General features: G+C 40.1%; 4 protein-coding genes across 4 annotated transcripts in view; 2 read left to right on the top strand and 2 right to left on the bottom strand.

The window, feature by feature from the left end:
* Nucleotides 1-327: 327 nt before the first annotated feature.
* LOC113018908 (growth-regulated alpha protein-like) lies at nucleotides 328-2,113 on the bottom strand. The gene is made up of 4 exons (XM_026162328.1): nucleotides 1,927-2,113; nucleotides 1,670-1,775; nucleotides 1,490-1,564; nucleotides 328-969 (listed from the first exon to the last, which is right to left on the bottom strand). Exons 1-4 carry the CDS (start codon nucleotides 1,991-1,993, stop codon nucleotides 888-890), a joined length of 330 nt encoding a protein of 109 aa, XP_026018113.1. The 5' UTR covers nucleotides 1,994-2,113; the 3' UTR covers nucleotides 328-887.
* A 2,624-nt stretch (nucleotides 2,114-4,737) lies between these two features.
* On the bottom strand, nucleotides 4,738-6,010 carry LOC113018913 (growth-regulated alpha protein-like). Its single transcript, XM_026162334.1, has 4 exons — nucleotides 5,847-6,010; nucleotides 5,583-5,688; nucleotides 5,403-5,477; nucleotides 4,738-5,055 (listed from the first exon to the last, which is right to left on the bottom strand). The coding sequence occupies exons 1-4, from the start codon at nucleotides 5,911-5,913 to the stop codon at nucleotides 4,983-4,985; spliced, it is 321 nt and encodes a 106-aa protein (XP_026018119.1). The 5' UTR covers nucleotides 5,914-6,010; the 3' UTR covers nucleotides 4,738-4,982.
* Nucleotides 6,011-12,865: 6,855 nt separating this feature from the next.
* The window catches only part of LOC113018916 (poly [ADP-ribose] polymerase 14-like), a 31,216-nt gene continuing 26,477 nt past the window's right edge, over nucleotides 12,866-17,604 (top strand). Inside the window, exons 1-3 of the mRNA XM_026162337.1 lie at nucleotides 12,866-13,158; nucleotides 13,272-13,384; nucleotides 14,127-15,443. Coding sequence (XP_026018122.1) covers nucleotides 12,987-13,158; nucleotides 13,272-13,384; nucleotides 14,127-15,443 — 1,602 coding nt within the window. The 5' untranslated portion in view covers nucleotides 12,866-12,986. The remainder of the gene's footprint in view (nucleotides 13,159-13,271; nucleotides 13,385-14,126; nucleotides 15,444-17,604) is intronic.
* On the top strand, nucleotides 15,962-17,241 carry LOC113018905 (poly [ADP-ribose] polymerase 14-like). The gene is made up of 3 exons (XM_026162321.1): nucleotides 15,962-16,235; nucleotides 16,313-16,495; nucleotides 16,602-17,241. The coding sequence occupies exons 1-3, from the start codon at nucleotides 16,100-16,102 to the stop codon at nucleotides 16,823-16,825; spliced, it is 543 nt and encodes a 180-aa protein (XP_026018106.1). The 5' UTR covers nucleotides 15,962-16,099; the 3' UTR covers nucleotides 16,826-17,241.

The following is a 17,604-nucleotide window of genomic DNA, read 5'->3' as shown; positions in this document are numbered from 1 at the left end:
CAGGATTCAGATTCAGTGATCTCGAGTTCATGATGAAGCTGTTTGAGTCACACATGTGTATCATGTTCTTGCATCGTGTTTAAGCTAAATTTTTAAAGCAAACTGCAAAATTATCATAGTAAACAGTTCACAGTGTTGACACTGAACACTGACGATCAAGCCTCATTTTTAGAGAGCAAAATGTTCAGTGTTCTTAAAATCTCAGAATTGGTTGTTTTAGATATGAAAGAGGAGATTGTGTCACTATGTGCAAGGTTAAGAACCCAGATACTGGACTCAAAGGCAAGAAAGTGAAGCAAACAGAAAACAACCTTTATTTCAGTCACTGAGAATCCAAAAATATACACGTTATAAAAATAATCCAGAACAGACCAACGATGAAATGAAATAAAACACAAAACACAAAGGCTGCACTCGAGGGAAGGAAAACAGAGGGGTGAACTATGAAGCGAGCTCAAGTGGATCTCTCATATCAGCTGGTTTGGAGAGCTTTGGTTTAAAATCAGCTGGAGGAGCCACTCTTGATGATAAGTGCATTAAAAAAAAGATTAAAAAATCCCAAATACTTAAACATGTATCCAGTCCAACAGCTGAACAATGTTCACTGTTTACTGTTTCCATGTCCATCCCTTTATGACCACAGTGTACACATCTTCTGAAGGCTACTTCCTGCAGTATAATGAACCATATCTCACAACTCAAGCTGGTGTCCTGAACATGGCAGTGAGATGACTGCATGTAAATGACCTCCAGAGTCACCAGATTTCAGTCCCATAGACCACGGTGGGATGTGGTGGACAAATCTGCACCGGATCTCGGCTGCTTCTTCTTCTCATTGAATGATGTCTGGTTTCTTTTGTGTAACAGTAATAAACATGCAAAGTGCATCATAATGAGTTTGACACTGTGGCTGATGATGTGGTTGTTTGGGGGCTGACGGTCGTCTTATGCTGACTTTTCTTCTGCCTCCTGTGAAGACAGCAAATCACAGACGTGAGACCTTGAAGCTCCAGTGATAGTGAACAGATTCATAACTCATAACACTCAAGCAGTGATTTCTCTCTTAACTTCTTCACCTTCTAAATTATGAGAATGACGATCCTGAATTTTACTAGCAAAAACACGATAAAGACATTCAATTATTGTAGCTTGTTAATTGTTCATTGTGGAATTAAAGAAATTATTTTATGGCTACAATATATTCTGCATCATTAATGATATAATCTATAGTATTGATACTGCATTAAGATGTTTATTAAAACCGATCAGATTTGTCCTGTGACCCAGAAGCAGTTTTCATCCTGAGCTTTGAACTATTACTCTAAAACCATCAGTATTTTTAATCACTGATGTGCAGAGCCTCGCACGATGCTCCAAAGTGACTGTTGATGTTCCTGTTTTAACTTCACTGACTTCCTCTATAACATTTAACTCACATTAATTTGAATAACAGTGAATGAAAGAAAAAAAAAACATCTGTGTGACTTACAGTTTTTCTAGCAGCATTATGATGAATTTAGACTGAGGATCGAGACACCGTTCACTCCCATCCTTCAGTGTGACACTGTAACATGTAAAGAAAGCTTTGATATAAAACCTCTTTATAAACAATCCTTATTAATGACTGAGCTCTTATTAATAATGTGCTCCTGTCACTGTGGGCACTTACATGACTTCTCTCCTGTTGCAGTATGGACGAGGCTCATGAACCGTAACTTCAGTGATGGGACCTCTTACAGACTTACTGGGCTTCAAACACCGGCACCTTGGAATAACTGGAAAAGGTAGAAAGTGATAATTAAGGTTAAACTGCTGCAGTTTCATATTTTACTTAAACATAACTATATTTAAATTGATTTGTTTTCATAATTCAGCTCCACTCAAGATGCACAGATACACCAAGGTTTTCCATAAAAACACACTTACAATGTGAAGTGCAAAGGGCCATGCAGGCCAGGAGAACGATGCACTGGATGGCAACACTTGTCTTCATCTTAAAGCTTTTAAATTATTGAGTGGAGGATCTACTGAAGGCTCAGTCTTCAACTGGTTTGTTCTTCTCAGATATGAAGGATCTCTGCTGCTGTGCGTCTCCTTCACTTCTCGAGCTGCCTGAGTGTGCAGGACTGTGAGGTTCATCATCTCTGAACTCCTTATATACACTCACAGCTGGGTGGACTCTTGCCAAGGATGTCTTCCTAAGAAGTGGCTGCAAAAAATCTGTTTCCTGTCCTCTCACAGTAGAAATCCAGTGGCTGTGTTGTACTTTCAATTCCTGTTAACAGCTCCTCATTGCATCACATTTGAGTTTACAAATATTCAATTCCAAGTAAACTTGTTGAAACTTGACCTTCAGCGAGACCATACAGCTGTGTTGCAGTGGACCTTGAAGGCTGGAGGGACAGGTTGTCAAGATCTTCCTTTATCTGGGCTCTGGGACTTAATACCATCTGTACTTCACATGCAGAGTTGGTCTACAAGAAGACCAAACAGAGTATATTTCTAAAGTTCAGTCTCTCAGGCTGCAAGTTGTAATCAATCCTATGTGCAAGTTCACTAAGGGAGATCTGTAATCAGTGATCTGCCTGCTTTCCTGGGTGTTCGGCTGCTAGTCTGTCCTCTACAACACTTCCACTTTACCACACTGCTGACATCACAGCTCTAGTACAATCATCTTCTTGAGCAACTTCTTCGAGTCAATCAGCTCCCGTTCAGCGTACTTTATATCTCAGCTCTCTTGTGTTATTCTGCCTTTCTGACTCTCATTCACTCAGCCCACCTACTTCCCATCTCTCTCTTCATGCTGGTCACTCAGAGCTCCATCCAAGCCTCCTTCTTCACCACCTGCGTCTAGACTCATTCCGGTCAGTGTTGAGGTTTTGTTCTTGTATGATGGGTTCATATTTGGGACCTGAATTACCTGCTGAAGGGGGATTCTGGGATTCAAATAAAAGCTCTGGATATTTTGAGTAACTTTCCAGCACTATTGCTGGCTTGGAGCCAACAGTACTACTCTGGAGTTCATGTGAGTAATGACGAGTAACACCGGCAACTGGCTCAAAACCAGGTATAGTGACAGCATTGACCTCTGTTATCTCAAGAGCAGAGTGAGATATTTCCCTTCTGGCAGACACCCAGCACATTCCTCTGCAATCACACAGCTAACCATGCAGGTCGAGTCTTTATACAGTCACTGTTTGGCAGAGGTAAGTGAACAGTATTGAAACTATATGATAATGTTTTTTGTTGTTTTGTTTTGTTTTAATTTGGCCCTCTTCCGAGATAATAAACACAAACTATTCAGTTAGAAAAAAAGTACATTCATCTTGTCTGCAGAAAAAGCTGACACCATCTTTCAGGCGTTAGTTCAAAATTTTTTTACTTCCTTTTAGTGAGGAATGGCAGTTCTGCAGATATGGGATGAAAGTGTTTCATCATATGCAAAATAAAAAATGAGTTACAAGAGGGCCTGAAAAAGTTACAACAGAAAACAAAGTTCAAAGGAATTTTACAAAAATGCACAAAAAATGGTCAAACTCTGGAGCTGCATATGCTTAACCACAACAAGTCCACTCAGAAATGCCATCCATTCATTATCCTCCACTTAATGTTGTCAGGGTTGCAGGCGGGGTGGGGTGGGGTGGTTGGAGCCTATCCCAGAAATGCTTCACTACAAATGAAATTACACAATTTAAACGTGATCATATTTTGTTTTGCAAAGTGTGTAAGTGTATAAAGCTTTTTAAAAAAACAAGCAAGTCTGTGAAATGGTTGCATTAGTTGCATAAAACAGTCATAATTTAGATATTTCAGGTTTATCATCTTTTTAGTTGCAGTCCAGGAATTATAAAGGGGACTTCTTTGTAAACTTTTATTTACAGATTTCTTCCCACACAACCACCTCTGTGGTTTACAGAGAAAGGGCAGAAAAATAATACATTTCCAGTGAGCGGGAGTTCTGATGCCAGAAAACGACCAGAGGCTTCAAGCTGATATGAAGGAAACAGGAAGTCCAAAGCAAGAGTGGGCTCAGTACTAGAGAGGTGTACCTAATACAATGGCCAGTGAGTGTCCTACATAATGCTGATCTTGATCTCTAATTTGTACAAATTACAGAAGAAAGAAACTTTTTACTTTTTAAGCATATCTGTGTTTTTACACATGCTTACATCCAATCTGCTGTCTTGATCTACTGTGAGCGATGCTGTAACACATCACCGCTCATGAATCAATCTCTTTCACAGCTCAGAGATAAAAGCAAAGCAGTTTAATGACTTGGAACCTTTTTTTCTTTCAGTTGATGCTCATAGTTTGAAGTGAAACCAGGTTTAATGCCAAACATATTGATATTTAGATTCGGCCTCTCCTTTTGTTTTGTTTGTTTTTGTTCTCTTTTTGCTGACTGTGTCTTAAGTGGTGGTAAACTGGTGAGTTGTTAGTTATAATAAAGTGAAAAGATGTAATTTTTTTTAACAAACGCCAGATTTATTATTTATTTTGAGGAACTTTTCAGCATTAAAAATAAACATGGTACATAAACATGCTGTATCCACAAAAGTTCACTTCTTTAATTGTTTACAAACCCTTTAATAATAGATAAATTACACATTAACCTATAACCACTGCTCACATTTATCACACACATCACGTCTGCATGTGCACTGAATAAGAGCACTGCTGTCTGACACAAAACTCAAAAAACATACTTTAAAAAAAAAAAAATGCTTATTAATCAGAAATTCAATCAGAAGACAGGCTGAATGATAAGATTTCCAACGCCCGTCCCTGATTGTCTCCGGAAAAAAATGACTGAGAACTTGGATAATAAATATTTTACATCTGATATTAAATCTGTTTACAACTTGCTGTCAGTTGTAGTTGTCACTGTCTACTTTGCATTTATATTTTGTGATGAGAACCCGAGCTGTGCTGCTCCTTCTTGATCGACACATGTTGTACCAGTGCTAAACATGCAAAGTGGATCATGATGATTCTGGCACTGCGGCTGGTGATGTGGTTGTTTGAGGGCTGATGGTCGTATTTTTCATCTGATTCCTGCAAAGACAACGTATCACAGAGATGAGACCTTGAAGCTCCAGTGGTAGTGAAGAGATCAAGTCATGCATTTTTACCCTGAGCTTTAAACTGCTGCTCTACAACCATCAGTAAAACCATCAGTGTTGTGTTACCATACAAGAGAAACTCTAACCCACACAATTTCCTTAGGGTTTAATAAAGTATGCTGATTCTGATTTTTAATCACTGATGTGCAGAGCCTCGCACTGATGCTCCAAAGTGAGTTGATGTTCCTGTTTTAACTTCACTGACTTCCTCTATAACATTTAACTCACATTAAGTTGAACACCAGTGAATGAAAGAAAAAAAACATCTGTGTGACTTACAGTTTTTCTAGCAGCATTATGGTGAATTTAGACTCAGGATCGAGACACCGTTCACTCCCATCCTTCAGTGTGACTCTGTAACATGTAAAGAAAGCTTTGATTTAAAACCACTTTATAAACAATCCTTATTAATGACTGAGCTCTTATTAATAATGTGCTCCTGTCACTGTGGGCACTTACATGACTTCTCTCCTGTTGCAGTATGGACGAGGCTCATCCACCTTAACTTCAGTGATGGGACCTCTTACAGACTTACTGGTCTTCAAACACCGGCACCTTGGAATAACTGGAAAAGGTAGAAAGTGATAATTAAGGTTAAACTGCTGCAGTTTCATATTTTACTTAAACATAAATATATCTAAATTGATTTGTTAGCATAACTTAGCTTCTCTCAAACTGCACAAATACAACAAAGTTTTCCATAATCTGATGAAACACACTTACCATGTGAAGTGCAAAGGGCCATGCAGGCCAGGAGAACGATGCACTGGATGGCAACACTTGTCTTCATCTTAAAGCTTTTAAATTATTGAGTGGAGGATCTACTGAAGGCTCAGTCTTCAACTGATTTGTTCTTCTCAGATATGAAGGATCTCTGCTGCTGTGCGTCTCCTTCACTTCTCGAGCTGCCTGAGTGTGCAGGGCTGTGAGGTTCATCATCTCTGAACCTCCTTATATACACTCACAGGTACGTGGACCCCGGCCAAGGATGTCTTCCTAAGAAGTGGCTGCAATAAAAAATTGTTTTTTTGATTTGCGTTCTCCCACACTGTAAATCCTGCTGTCGCAATTCTTTGGCATTTAAACTTTCTACATTCACCTAATTGTAAGGACTTTGTCTGTGACTTCTTTATGTTGAGACATGCCTGCCTTCAGGTGTCGCTTGTATTCGCTGAAACTGACGTCAGACTTCTCTTTTCATGTTTGAACTAACTCCAGTCACTAATGTGTGAGTCTTGAGAATAAATGAACTTCTATGTTGCTGAGCTACTTCCAGAGAAGTGAAATCTCTCTCAACGATCAGTCTAATATCAACAGTTTGGACAGCAGAAGCGCTGATGCCTAATCTTTTACTCTTTCTGTTGCACTCTCCTCAAAGTTTACTTACAGTTCTCCTTACGATAAACAGCATTTGTCTTTTCCTGAGATTTACAGTAAATAAAAAGAAAGGGAATGTTAGAGCATAACATGTCCTCCTTAGAACTCTACTAAAAAGGCATTTTTTTCATCCATTCTTTGGAGATGTACTTGTGTATCTTTGCATAAACACAGTAAATCTGCACTGTGTTTCTATCCTTTTGAAATCAGCGTGTTTGTAAGCAGAGTGTGCACTTTCATCATTGTAAGGATGTGATGTACTGAGTCCCCAGAGGAATATGCCTTATCTAAATATTATTTCTTTCTAAACATATTGACATAATATTTTCTTGGGGGTGTGGGGGCTCCAATCCAATGGTGAGCAATGAATTTTTCCAATGGGCCACATAAGAAACTGGGCCTTTTGTGAAGTCTGGCATTCTTCCTGGTCAGATTTGGACATCCATAGGTTGTAAAACCTGCCAGTGTATCCCATTGCAGGTTAAGCCTTAGCTAAGCATGGAGTTACCTTCAAGAACAAATCACTTCCTACTGTAGTCCCTATCACTGACTGGCACTACTGCCAGTTCCTTCATAGTCTTTTGTTATTCCTCGTACAAAGACGAGTAACTGGGCTGTGATGCAGACATCCAGAGCAAAGGCATCATTGTCTGATTTGTTTCCCGCTGAATCTCCAGAGCTCATTCTCAAATCCTGCTTTTGTCAGGGCACATTAGCACAGGAGAGTCCACCAAACACACTTTGATGACCTTTTTGCAGTTTTATGGAAAATCACAAAGTTGACTGCTCCATCCCTCCGTCTTTATATGGACTCTGCTCTAATGCAGATGCCTTTGTTGAATCGCATGGCCTCAGAATGGTACAGTCTGATCATTAACACATATTCGGTGACCCTCTTTAACACCTGAATTGTGGGATCCAAATAAAGATTCTGGTGAAAATACTGCTGGCTTTCAGTTAGAATATAGTTTTCACAGATATCTTGCATCACAGCTGGCTTTCAGTCAGCAGTACTCTGGAACTGCTATTGTGGCTCAGATAAAACTAAGAATTGGATCAACACCAAGTGTTGCAACTGTAATCTCTTTCTTGCTTTCTTACTAGTGAAAAGTGAGCTTTGTCATGACTGTCACCCCCACACTGCATTCCTCTTTAGTAATCCAAGTAAACCATAAAGATTGTCTGTGATTTGCAACGATAAAGGTTTTTCCGGTAATCGGCATACTTGAAGTGCAGAGGGTTATAACTAATGTCAACCTAAAGACACATTATCTTTAACTCATACTTTGCTGTGCTGTGTTTCCTCTGGTTCTCTGGTCTTACCACTCTATCTCAGGCTGAAACAATAATAATGTTTTAGTTTGTGCTATTTTGATGAAGCATAATGCTACTGGTGAACATTCTCAGTTAGATCATTGATATAATTTATGATATTTTCAGATATTTTATAATTGAACAAACTTGTCCACAAAGTCATTGTTTGGATGACAGTTAAGCTAAAAATATCTTCCCTGTGACTGATCCAAACAAGCCCCAACCTTCAGAGTGGTGATCCCTTTTTGCCTTGTATATTTTTCTTTTTCTACTCTCCTTTTGTTAGTATCAAGCCTAAAATCCTTGTAGGAACATAAAGAAGATTTCCAGGGATTATTTTCCCATACCAGATTTTTCACGTGGGTCAGTCATATTGCACCACACTTAATTCCAGCACTTAGACACAAAGGCAGCTACATTGGAAATAGTCCATCTCTGTCTGCCTGTGCTATGTCTACACATTTATGTGATGAACATCAATTTGGCTCACTTGCATTTGTTAACAAGTGCTTTTATATCAAAGCCCTTCAATCCAAAAAAAATTACTGTTTTTTTCTTTCTTTGGAGCTGTAATCCTGTCATTTTTACAGGCTGAAATTTCCTAGGAATAATCATGAACGCATATGTGCATGAAAGAGAGAGAGAGTGTAAGACAAAGTGAAGCATGTTTGGACTCTGAAGCATCATGTGATCAAGCTGTACAAAGTCACGTTCATCTTTAGGTTGGACTATAAGCTTTGGTTTGGTTGTTTTTTTGTCTTGTGTGTGTGTGTGTGTGTGTGTGTGTGTGTGTGTACAGTAAAAGAGAAAAAACTGCAGCAGCCATTTGTTGTCTTTGAGTGCCTACTAGTGTCGTTTAAACTTGCCTGCAATAAATATGTTTGAGCAGACTGTGCATGATAAAACATAATGGTAAATGGCCTGCATTTGTATAGCGCTTTTCTAGTCCCTAAGGACCCCAAAGCGCTTCACACTACATTCAGTCATTCACCCATTCACACACACACTGGCGGGCGATGGCAAGCTACATTGTAGCCACAGCTGCCCTGGGGCGCACTGACAGAGGCAAGGCTGCCGGACACTGGCGCCACCGGGCCCTCTGACCAGTGTAATAGTTGTCTTTTGACAGCTGTGGTTTCTCTAGATGCTCTGTACCACAGTGTTGGTAGTTTCTGGCTGCTCCATGATGCTGTCTTTAGACGCCGTCTTCTTTGTTTTCACAGATTTCCCACTTGTAATTCATCCACCAACTATACACTCTATTGAACAGTTACCAGTGAACCAGTGAAGACAAAAATCCACCCATTTTATTTTAAAAATAAGTGGATGCAAACATCTGCAGACTTTCTAACAGTGTATGCATCATCACTCTCCCTTTTGTGTAGATGCTTAATGCGTTGCCTTGCCTTGCCATTAAAATGTAAAGTTTATTCTTGATATAATACGCTGACTCTGAAGGAAGGCCCTAAAAAGGAAGTGAAAGTTGAAACCTCTGGTAGATTCCAAGGAAGAGGAGGTGAGATTAGGACAGAAGGAATTTCATACGGGAAAGCACATGTTTAACCAGTATCCATCTAATTGAGTGTAGCATTAACAACACACACTTTACATTTCTGAAATCTCCAGCAGCTTAAGAAGTGAAGAATAAACTTATGATCATGACTGTCATTCATTCTCAACATTCACCATACAGTGGGGCAAAAAAGTATTTAGTCAGCCACCGATTGTGCAAGTTCCCCCACTTAAAATGATGACAGAGGTCAGTAATTTGCACCAGAGGTACACTTCAACTGTGAGAGACAGAATGTGAAAAAAAAATCCATGAATTCACATGGTAGGATTTGTAAAGAATTTATTCGTAAATCAGGGTGGAAAATAAGTATTTGGTCACCTCAAACATGGAAAATCTCTGGCTCTCACAGACCTGTAACGTCCTCTGTAAGACGCTTTTCTGTCCCCCACTCGTTACCTGTATGAATGGCACCTGTTTGAACTCATCATCTGTATAAAAGACACCTGTCCACAGCCTCAAACAGTCAGACTCCAAACTCCGCCATGGCCAAGACCAAAGAGCTTTCGAAGGACACCAGGAAAAGTATTGTAGACCTGCACCAGACTGGGAAGAGTGAATCCACAATAGGCAAGCAGCTTGGTGTGAAAAAATCAACTGTGGGAGCAATCATCAGAAAATGGAAGACATACAAGACCACTGATAATCTCCCTCGATCTGGGGCTCCACGCAAGATCTCATCCCGTGGGGTCAAAATGATCATGAGAACGGTGAGCAAAGATCCCAGAACCACACGGGGGGACCTGGTGAATGACCTGCAGAGAGCTGGGACCAAAGTAACAAAGGTCACCATCAGTAACACACTACAACGGCAGGGAAGCAAATCCCGCAGTGCCAGACGTGTTCCGCTGCTGAAGCCAGTGCATGTCCAGGCCCGTCTGAAGTTTGCCAGAGAGCACATGGATGATACAGCAGAGGATTGGGAGAATGTCATGTGGTCAGATGAAACCAAAGTAGAACTTTGTGGTATAAACTCAACTCGTCGTGTTTGGAGGAAGAAGAATACTGAGTTGCATCCCAAGAACACCATACCTACTGTGAAGCATGGGGGTGGAAACATCATGCTATGGGGCTGTTTTTCTGCCAAGGGGACAGGACGACTGATCCGTGTTAAGGACAGAATGAATGGGGCCATGTATCGTGAGATTTTGAGCCAAAACCTCCTTCCATCAGTGAGAACTTTGAAGATGAAACGAGGCTGGGTCTTCCAACATGACAATGATCCAAAACACACCGCCCGGGCAACAAAGGAGTGGCTCCGTAAGAAGCATTTGAAAGTCCTGGAGTGGCCTAGCCAGTCTCCAGACCTCAACCCCATAGAAAATCTGTGGCGGGAGTTGAAAGTCCGTGTTGCTCGGCGACAGCCCCAAAACATCACTGCTCTCGAGAAGATCTGCATGGAGGAATGGGCCAAAATACCAGCTACTGTGTGTGCAAACCTGGTAAAGACCTATAGTAAACGTTTGACCTCTGTTATTGCCAACAAAGGTTATGTTACAAAGTATTGAGTTGTATTTTTGTTATTGACCAAATACTTATTTTCCACCCTGATTTATGAATAAATTCTTTACAAATCCTACCATGTGGATTCATGGATTTTTTTTTTCACATTCTGTCTCTCACAGTTGAAGTGTACCTCTGGTGCAAATTACTGACCTCTGTCATCATTTTAGGTGGGGGAACTTGCACGATCGGTGGCTGACTAAATACTTTTTTGCCCCACTGTATGCTCACATTGGTTACTGCTATAATTTTGAGACACTCACATAGCATAGTCCAGACCTTCCCAAAGTGTGGGGCCCGCCCCCTGGAGGGGGGGGGGGGGGGGGCGCAGAGCCATTGCACGGGGGCCACGGTATGAAAAGGAAAAAACAAAACAAAAAAAACCCAAAGCTTGGACACTGCTAGAACGGGGCGCCTCCACAAACACAAATCAGGAGATGAAGCATTGCTGAGCCAAAGACTAGAAAATATGGTGAAGCATATCTTCCCTTTGGCTTCACCTGCACAAGTGCGAGGTAGGTCTCCCCTGTAGAATTGGTTTCCCTTCGTCGGGAGCATGGGCTGGGTTCTTCAAATCACGGACAAACAGTATCCCACATTCTTTTATTTTTAGTTCACAAACACTTGTTGTAATGACTAACTACTCCTGACATTTTGGAGATGTTAGCTCTTTATACAGTAAAGTTACAGCGGGATACATCAGGCTGATCCTGCCACAATTTGCTCCCCTGTACAAATCACGGACAAACAGTATCCAACAGTTGTTTATGTTTTTGAATCCATTTTGCAGAGGGATTGAAAAATGTATTGATAGCAATGTTGAATATATTACACAGGAAAAAAAACAACTACACGTAAAATAATCACATCGTGACGCCTCTGCCTTTCTAAATAGAAGGACAGTAACTGCGTGTGTGTATGTAAGTGTGTAAAACCTGAAGATTGTAAGATTAACACTCTCTAATTTCTACCACTACCATGCTTACTCTGTTACGTCGAACGTTAAAACTTCATGGCAAGTTGGGAGACATGAAATCACCTATTTGTGTGACAAATAAAAAAATCAACATGTTTATGATTTGTGCAAATAACTGTATACATTCTGTTTATTATCACACAGACAAGTTTTACAAGCCTATTAATCACAGTAGAGTTCATTGCGTTGGTGGATTAAAGGCTTCATTGTTCTCATTGTGCATCAGCAGAGTGTTTTTTCTCTGTCATTAAAAAACTACAGGTGAAAAAAAAAGATTATATATCATAATCAACATCATATTAAGATGGTCACAACTATGTTTTCGGTATCATTTCAAAATGAACAGAATTTTATGTGCATGGATAAGAAGACAAACTTTGAAATGCCCGTAAAGGTTAACATACGTCACGGGGTGTGTTCCAGAAAATGAAAGTAAAACATAAGAAAGGACAAAGAGTTTTTTTGTCTCTGTAGGACATCTGTTGGTTTGTAGCGGTAATGTCAGCTTTTGAAGTTTTTATTTAGTAAGAATGTTTTTTTTCCTGTTGTATAAAATGATTTTAAGTTGAACACCTGCGCTGAAGCAGTATCTTGGTCAGACTTGTTATGGATCATTTTCACTTTCTTTGCCTCTGTCATGACCTCTATCATGTGCTGTAACATTAATAAAAACTTCACCAAAGATAAAGTGCAAAGTGTAGCTTTTCATACAGGTCAAATAAATAATCTTATGCTATACTGACAAAATATTAAAGAAACATTTTTTAATTCAACACTCAAACACTTCATGCTTTTTGTTTCCACTGATGTGTGTTTGGATTAGAGTTGGATCATTTTTGTTCTCAACAAATCACCGAGAGTAAGTCAGTAAAGATTTCCAACTTAAATATTTCAAGCTCAGGAGTGTTCCCTTAATAGTTCTGATCTATAAATACACCTTTACAGGAAATGTCCCAGTTAGAGCGGATCAGCTGTCAGCGATCACACTGGGTGTGTTCATAATGAAAAACACCCTTTGTTGGTATGGTGAAGTGCAAATGCAAATCAAAGGTGAGAGCACTTTTCACTGTGGAGCTAGTTTGAAAGACATTGAAAGCTTCTCCAGATCAGGATTTGAAGCAAAATGGATGAATGTCTGCACCCAGTGTTCTTTGAAGCTGAGGAGCTCACAGACAGTGAGAAGGAGAAGATCAGGAGATACTTTCAGAAAAAAAGACATTCTGGGGGAGGTGACTGTGGGATGATAGAAAAGGTCGGAGATAAAACCTACCGGATCTGTTTTAAGGAAAAAGAAGGTAAGAAGCCCTGCTGGGTTCAAATGCATTACAAGTAGATTAGAGCCCAAATTTACAGTTTAGATATGTGCATTCCCATAACAGCTGAACTTTGTTTTTCTGATATACTTTAGATCAAGAGCATGTTTTGAGAAGAAACACACACACCATCAATTTTAATGGTCGAGATTTAAATATAACATTGAGTGAATCTAGTCCTAGCCATGGATCTGCAAATCTCCCACAGGTGCGGTTACACTTATTACTGCTTTTACTTTCATAATAATAATGACAGGTGTTTGACAAACCCCAACCATAAAAAAAAAACAACAACACTGGTTTTCTTTTGCAATACTACATTTGCATAGGGGCTGCCAAGTGAGTAGGGTACTAACAGTGCGCCACACATTCAGTTTGCTTATTTGTCAAGAGGACAACAAAATACAATGACCAAAATAATTGTAGAGAACTAAATGTGTAAGTCTTGGTTACTGTTTTACCTCATATTAACCTAATACTTATATGCAACAGTTGTAACATTTACACTGCATTTATTCAGTGTGTGTGTGTGTGTGTGTGTGTGTGTGAGTGTACTCTTATTTGGGAGGCAACAGAAGTCAAGCATTGCTTTCCTATGCAGTCAAAAATGTCATAATTTTAAATTCACTTTATAAGCAGTTATTTTTTCTAACTCTGAGCTCAGTAACCTTCTGCTGTTTGAATAATGGCAAAACATACAAAACAAACCAAAGCAAACAAAGTCACCGTCTGACCAGCCAAACCAGTTTTGAACACCTGCGTTTTGAATGCTCTATGAGTTACTCAGGCATGAGGCACTTTAATTAGATATGCATGCCTATTGTTACTTAAAATGGTTTATCCACTGATCCATACATCTATTCTCTTCAGCTTAACCGTATCAGTGCTGTTGGGGGTGGGGGCTGGAGTTGTACTGTTTCTATTTGTCTAAAATTATTTTTCTTTTGTAGACAGCTAAAGGTCTTCAGAAGACTTTCTCCTTGGATATTTTCCTGCTTTATTACCTGAGAGACAACCTCAAAGCATTCAAAATTCTGAAAAAGCAGCTATCTTCAGTCGGCTGCACGGTGGAGTTTAATTTTGAGGAGGAGAAGGCTGTAGTTAGAGAGGACACGAGGAAAGGGCCAGGAGGATGCTCTGCAGAGAAAGTGGAGCAACAGCTGGCTTGGGTCTTCACCAGTCTCATCGACACCTACCTCTGCTATCATGTGGTCAAACCAAAACAAGTGAAAATGGTACTGCAGGACTCGGCCTTTAAGACAGATGATATCAAAGTTTACACAGAGAGTGGCTATGCTGTGGTTGTGGGAGAGGTTGATGTTGTGAAGGAGAAGATTGCAATTCTGAAAAAAAGCCTACCCACCAAAAAAGAGCTGCCACTTGTAGAGAAATTGTTCAAGCTCGTAGAAGAAGAGTTCAATCGAGAAATGTTCGCTAACTATCCAGATGTTAAAGTCGTCAGAGGTAGTGCCACAATCACTTTGGAGGGCCCTGACAAAGAGGTGCAGTCAGGAGCTGCAAAACTAGATGAACTGATTAAGAACATAAAGGAAAAAAGAGTCAAGTTCCCCACAGCTCTGCTAATCTTCATCAAAACCAGTGGAGCCATCTCCAAATACCAAGCTCGTTTCCAGCAGAGCCTCAGAAACCCTGTTTTCTTTGAGGTGGGTTCAGATGTGGTTCTGTCCAGTTTGTCCTCTGATGCTCTGAATGAGGCCGAGGCAGCAGTGATGAGAGACCTTAAATCGGATATTATAGAGCTGCAGGGAGCTGCAGCAGTACCTCCAGATTTAGACAGAGTGAAGGAAATCCTGATGAAAGCGAAGAAAGAAGCAAACATTAGTGAGCTCAGAGTGGATGTGAGCTTCATTCCAGGAGCCAGAGGAACTGCAATGACCAAAGTACGACTGGTGGGCTACAGTGAAGGTGTTAAAAAGCTCAGTGAGGTCCTTCGTGACTTCCAGATAAATAAGGTTACGACTGAAGAAATGAAACTGCCACATCCTGAACTGGTTGACTGCTTTGATAAAGTATTAGGCCTGATCGGTATGAAGCAATCTAATGTGACCTTGGAAGCCTCACATGTTCCACATCCCTGTGTGCTGGTGAAGGGTCCTCGTTCTCTGGTTCAGAAAGTTCGAACAGACTTAGCCACGAGTCTAGCGCAGCTGTCAACTGATACAGTGGTGTTAAATGAACTGGCGGTGCAGTGGTACTTTCAGGGAGATGGCAGACAAAACACAGAACTGGTGGAGAGATCCTGTCAGGTCCTCATCAGAGAAAAACAACATCTTCAAAGTACTGGAACTACATCAAATTTGTACTAAAGATCACAATACAGCAACAACATGAGACAAATATTAAACGTAATCTGCTCTTCTTCCTCTCAGCGCCCACGAGTGACCTTGCTGACATCACCATAACTCTGAAAGGCAGAGTTAAACTACAAGTGGTGTTTGGTGACATCACTAATGAGACTACAGATGCTGTGGTGAACACAACAGACTTCAAAGACTTTCAGACAGGTAAAGTACTGTCATGAGTAAACAAAAGTTACTCATTGCTGAACACCATCCAAGCACGATAAATTAGACAAGACCCATTGTGTATTAAAGAGGATATTGTAGGAGCACTGACTGGCCTTTACAGTCCATTTGCATTACAACAATTTCAGTGATGGTTATTATTATTATTATTATTATTATTTATGTACAGATGGAGTGTGCAAAGACATCTTAAGAAAGGCTGGGCCTCAGGTTGAGGCTGCACTAAAAAACAGTGAGAAGAATGATTCTCAGAAATATTTCCAAATTTATATTTACATCGTAAATCATTTCTAACAATTCGTATCATCTCATGTTGTCTTTATCGCATCCATGCAGGAAATGTGAACAGTGGAGAGATTTTGGAAACACCGCCTGGCATGTTCCCTTGTAAAGCCATTTTACACGTGTGTGGAGAAAAAGATACAGTTGCCATCGAGCAGCTGCTTCGTCGCATCATTCAACTTTGTGAGTCTTCTGATTACAAGTCTTTGGCTGTTCCTGCCATCTGTGCTGGTGAGTAGTGTGGGAGTCATTAAAGATGCATAAAACAACAAAGTTAGTTATGGAGTTTTGTTTGAATGGTTGTCCAGGATCTGGTGGATTGGACCCCGATTCTGTGGCACATGCCATCCTCCAAGGGGTTAAGACTGCTGCCTCGTCCCATCCTCTCCAGCGTCTCACCAACATTCGCCTTGTACTCAACAAGCTCACTGTGTTCCTGGCATTTAAAAAGAAAGCAATGCAGATGTTTCCCTTTGCTGTGATCAACTCAGGTAATGCAAAGTCAACTTTTCTTTGATAATACCACTGTCCTTTTTTGATCAGAGACTTGTTGATTTTATTTAAAGCTTACTTACTGTTGTTTTAACCACTTTACAGTGTCAGCTTATGCCCTGCAATGCTTTAATATTCAAGTAATGAACGACCCAAGGATCTCTCATATCAGCTCTACTGCCCAGCAGTCTGCTTTCTTGATTGTAGGTCTGTGCAGAAAAAATGTTGATGATGCCATTGCAATGCTCGGGAGAATGTATCAACCCCTGCAGTCAACACAAACCAAGCAGGAGGAGAAAAGTTATTCTTGGGACTGTTTTTTAATGTAGGCTTCTCTGGGTTGTTGGACAGTGTCATGTAATTAATATATCCTTAGTGCTTATTTTCTTATTATATTGTTTATTATTATATTATTATATTGTACTTTATTAATGAAGGTTTGCAAAGCAAGGCCACTTTTGACTCATAAACTAAGTGCTCAGCCAGACTGAAAAACAGGAAGTTAGTGTAGAGCTATACAAGCATATTAATAAATACAGGAAGCCAGACAGAAAAGAGGAACTTTGCCATATAAGGAATGTTTGTATCGAAACTGTGTGACGTGTAAAGTACCAAAATAATACCTATATGAGACACAGTTTATGATTCTAATGTTAGAGATCCTGCAACTGGCATTTGGGCTGTGCAGGGGTCTCTCTCTTCCGGAAGATGATTGAATAAAAAGAAATATAAATGTTTTAACACACTATGAGTCGGTTTTCTCTGTTCTATCATGGGGACAAAAGAATCAGGGTTTACAGTTTTTCCCGAATGCCTAAACCCTAACTGTGAATCCTGCAGCACAATTTCTAAAACTAGTCAGACCTATAGCAAAACCACTCACTGAGTTTGCAAAACTAAAAGCACAAAAACTGCTGTGCACTCAGTTTGCAATTTTGTAACACACACTTTGCAAAACTGTAGGCACAATTCACTGCACAACACTCAATTACCAAATTTCCAACACACTCCTAGCAAAAGTATACACATGTGTGGCTATCATTAACACTAATTTGCCAACTGTCTGGCACACTTTCACATGTGTAAACTGTTTTAGATAATTAGTCCA

This window comes from Astatotilapia calliptera, chromosome 3, assembly GCF_900246225.1.
Source record: "Astatotilapia calliptera chromosome 3, fAstCal1.2, whole genome shotgun sequence".
NCBI lineage: Eukaryota > Metazoa > Chordata > Actinopteri > Cichliformes > Cichlidae > Astatotilapia > Astatotilapia calliptera.
The sequence above is the reverse complement of the archived record's forward strand: the minus strand, read 5'-3'. Positions and strand labels throughout refer to the sequence as shown.

Bases quoted from the DNA above. Each gene is read 5' to 3' on its own strand.
- LOC113018905 (XM_026162321.1), top strand. From the start codon at position 16,100: ATGTTCCCTTGTAAAGCCATTTTACACGTGTGTGGAGAAAAAGATACA. The intron at 16,236-16,312 runs GTGAGTAGTGTG...ATGGTTGTCCAG, and splicing joins TGTTCCTGCCATCTGTGCTG to GATCTGGTGGATTGGACCCC. The intron at 16,496-16,601 runs GTAATGCAAAGT...ACCACTTTACAG, and splicing joins CTTTGCTGTGATCAACTCAG to TGTCAGCTTATGCCCTGCAA.
- LOC113018908 (XM_026162328.1), bottom strand. From the start codon at position 1,993: ATGAAGACAAGTGTTGCCATCCAGTGCATCGTTCTCCTGGCCTGCATG. The intron at 1,776-1,926 runs GTAAGTGTGTTT...TACCTTTTCCAG, and splicing joins GGCCCTTTGCACTTCACATT to TTATTCCAAGGTGCCGGTGT. The intron at 1,565-1,669 runs GTAAGTGCCCAC...TACATGTTACAG, and splicing joins TGCAACAGGAGAGAAGTCAT to TGTCACACTGAAGGATGGGA.
- LOC113018913 (XM_026162334.1), bottom strand. From the start codon at position 5,913: ATGAAGACAAGTGTTGCCATCCAGTGCATCGTTCTCCTGGCCTGCATG. The intron at 5,689-5,846 runs GTAAGTGTGTTT...TACCTTTTCCAG, and splicing joins GGCCCTTTGCACTTCACATG to TTATTCCAAGGTGCCGGTGT. The intron at 5,056-5,402 runs GTAAGTCACACA...TTGTCTTTGCAG, and splicing joins ATAATGCTGCTAGAAAAACT to GAATCAGATGAAAAATACGA.